A 1347-nucleotide genomic window follows, 5' to 3' on the forward strand; every position below is an offset into this window, starting at 1 on the left:
CAATACAATATACATTGACAAATATGTCTTCAACGAAGTCAAGGATGCTTACGCGGAAACCAATATTTCCTTAAGAAATCGAAAAAATGCATTGACTAACAACGGCATATTTACATCGCTGATTACTGTTATTTTAATGTGCAAGTTTATAATAATAATAATACAAATCGTAACATACTCACCCTAAGATGGCCCGGAATGTAAGTATTCTCTTGCATCTCACATTATCCTTGTCTGAAGTACCAAAAGCAAACATATATATACACATCCATCTTCGACAATTATGGCAAACGACTCGACCGAACGACTGATCTCGGTTGGGTATGAGCTACCGAGTGCTAGCGAACGGAACGACTCGAGAGCCAGCGAACGAGTGAGTTTCAATAATACGGTATATTCCATGTCGTTTGTCTTGCAACCGACTTCAGCCACCAACTCGTCAGCTAGCTACCGTAACGAGTTTCAATAATAAGCTCCCTGGAACGAGACGGCCGGAGTCGGAACGACTTCCAGTGGAACGAAAGGAACGAAGGAACGAGTTTGAGGAATCGATTCCTCTAGGTGAGCGGAACGAAAGGAATCGAATCCACAAAAGGAACGACTTTTCCCATCACTATCGACAAGTACGGTATAACAAGTACCGTGTGAGGCGAAAACCAGCAAATGGGTAGCCAGTCCAGCGTCAACTAGAACATTCCTACTAGAAATCCAGTTCCGTGTGATAGGGGCTTAAGTATTTGAATTTTGAAACTGGTTCAAACGAGTTATCAATAATTAGATTTTGATCATTACCTAACACTTGGTTTCGGCCTGTAAGCATATATTTAGTTTTCTCTTTGTTAACTTTTAAAACCTATCTCATTAGCAGTTTTGAAAAATATTTTAGCATTATTCTTAATTGTATTTATATCATTCTCTAATAAGTCTACATCATCTGCATATGCTAACAACTGAGTCACACAGTTTAATTTTAGTCCTTCGTTAGTTTCTTTTACCTTCCTAACAGCATATTCTAAGGCAAAATTAAAGAGCAATGGAGATAATGCATCTCCTTGTTTTAACCCATCATGAATTGTAAATTTGTCAGACATTAATACCCACACGAATTTTACTTTCTGTTTCACTGGTGCATACTTTTATCATACTAACAAGCTTCTTAGCTATTCCAAACTCTACTAATATATTATATAATTTATCTCTTTTGACCGAATCATATGCTTTTTTGAAATCAATGAATAGCTGATGGACATTTTGATTATATTCCCACTTTTTTTCAAGTGTCTGTCGAATGTGAAAAATTTCATCTGTAGTTGATCTGTTACGTTTAAATCCACATTGATAATCACC

At 36.8% G+C, this 1347-nt stretch overlaps 1 protein-coding gene across 1 annotated transcript in view; it reads left to right on the plus strand.

Moving 5' to 3' along the window:
* Window positions 1–323: 323 nt before the first annotated feature.
* Window positions 324–1347, plus strand: part of Hsl (hormone-sensitive lipase) — a 20144-nt gene continuing 19120 nt past the window's right edge. The window contains exon 1 of the mRNA XM_083111610.1: window positions 324–373. Within this exon, the coding sequence (XP_082967736.1) occupies window positions 324–373 (50 nt within the window). The remainder of the gene's footprint in view (window positions 374–1347) is intronic.

Source organism: Lepisma saccharinum, chromosome 25, assembly GCF_977018435.1.
Source record: "Lepisma saccharinum chromosome 25, izLepSacc3.1, whole genome shotgun sequence".
Lineage (NCBI taxonomy): Eukaryota > Metazoa > Arthropoda > Insecta > Zygentoma > Lepismatidae > Lepisma > Lepisma saccharinum.